The 732-nt window shown below is 53.3% G+C and overlaps 1 protein-coding gene across 1 annotated transcript in view; it reads left to right on the forward strand.

Annotated features, from left to right (window-relative positions):
* VOLCADRAFT_121711 (uncharacterized protein) overlaps positions 1–732 on the forward strand; it is a 17,523-nt gene that overhangs the window by 12,378 nt on the left and 4,413 nt on the right. Inside the window, exon 16 of the mRNA XM_002958334.1 lies at positions 178–233. Coding sequence (XP_002958380.1) covers positions 178–233 — 56 coding nt within the window. The remainder of the gene's footprint in view (positions 1–177; positions 234–732) is intronic.

Here is a 732-nt window from a genome sequence, read left to right on the forward strand (position 1 = left end):
CCTCCCAACTCCCTCTCCTCCCTTTGGCCTTTCTTTTGCATTCTTTCCAACCCACTTCTCCATGTCTCCAGTTCTGCCGGCGTGCACGTCGTCCATTGCGTCATCCCGTTGTCAATTCGTTCGTCTTTCCCCTCCCTCCGCCCCCCTCCCTCGGGGCCGCCCATTTCCCCCTCGTAGCCCAATCCCTGGCGGACTGCTTCGAGATCGCCTACTACTGTGTACGGAACAGCCAGGTACGACTGCGCATATTGTACCTTCTTCCTGCTGTGAGTCGTTTTCCTTGTTGACGCACGCGTCCAGAGCCCCGGGGGACAGCTCTCCGAAGTAGGGCTTCGGGCTTCGGCAGTTGAAATCCTTTGGCGCTTGCGAGTGGTTCCAGCCTCTCCTCACACACAGAAACTGCTAATTTCATTTTAGTATTAAAAACCTATCCACACAAAGAAGAATTTATTATGCTCATAGCAAGCACTGCGATATACCAGAAATAATTTACTTTTGTAATGGTTTCTTTGAAATTAAAGTTCATATTTTTTGCTTTCATAAAAAAAGACATACATACACTCTTCCACACACCCGTTCCCGTTCGCGGCCACTCGTGTCCATTTCCCCCTTCCCCTTCCCGTCCTCCTCTCCTGTGCCGGTCCCGCTCCTCCTCCCTCCTCCCTCCTCCTCCTCCTCCTCACTCCTCCCTCCTCCCTCCTCCTCCTCCCTCCTCCTCCTGTCGCCTCTCAG

The sequence above is a fragment of the Volvox carteri genome (assembly GCF_000143455.1).
Source record: "Volvox carteri f. nagariensis unplaced genomic scaffold VOLCAscaffold_92, whole genome shotgun sequence".
NCBI lineage: Eukaryota > Viridiplantae > Chlorophyta > Chlorophyceae > Chlamydomonadales > Volvocaceae > Volvox > Volvox carteri.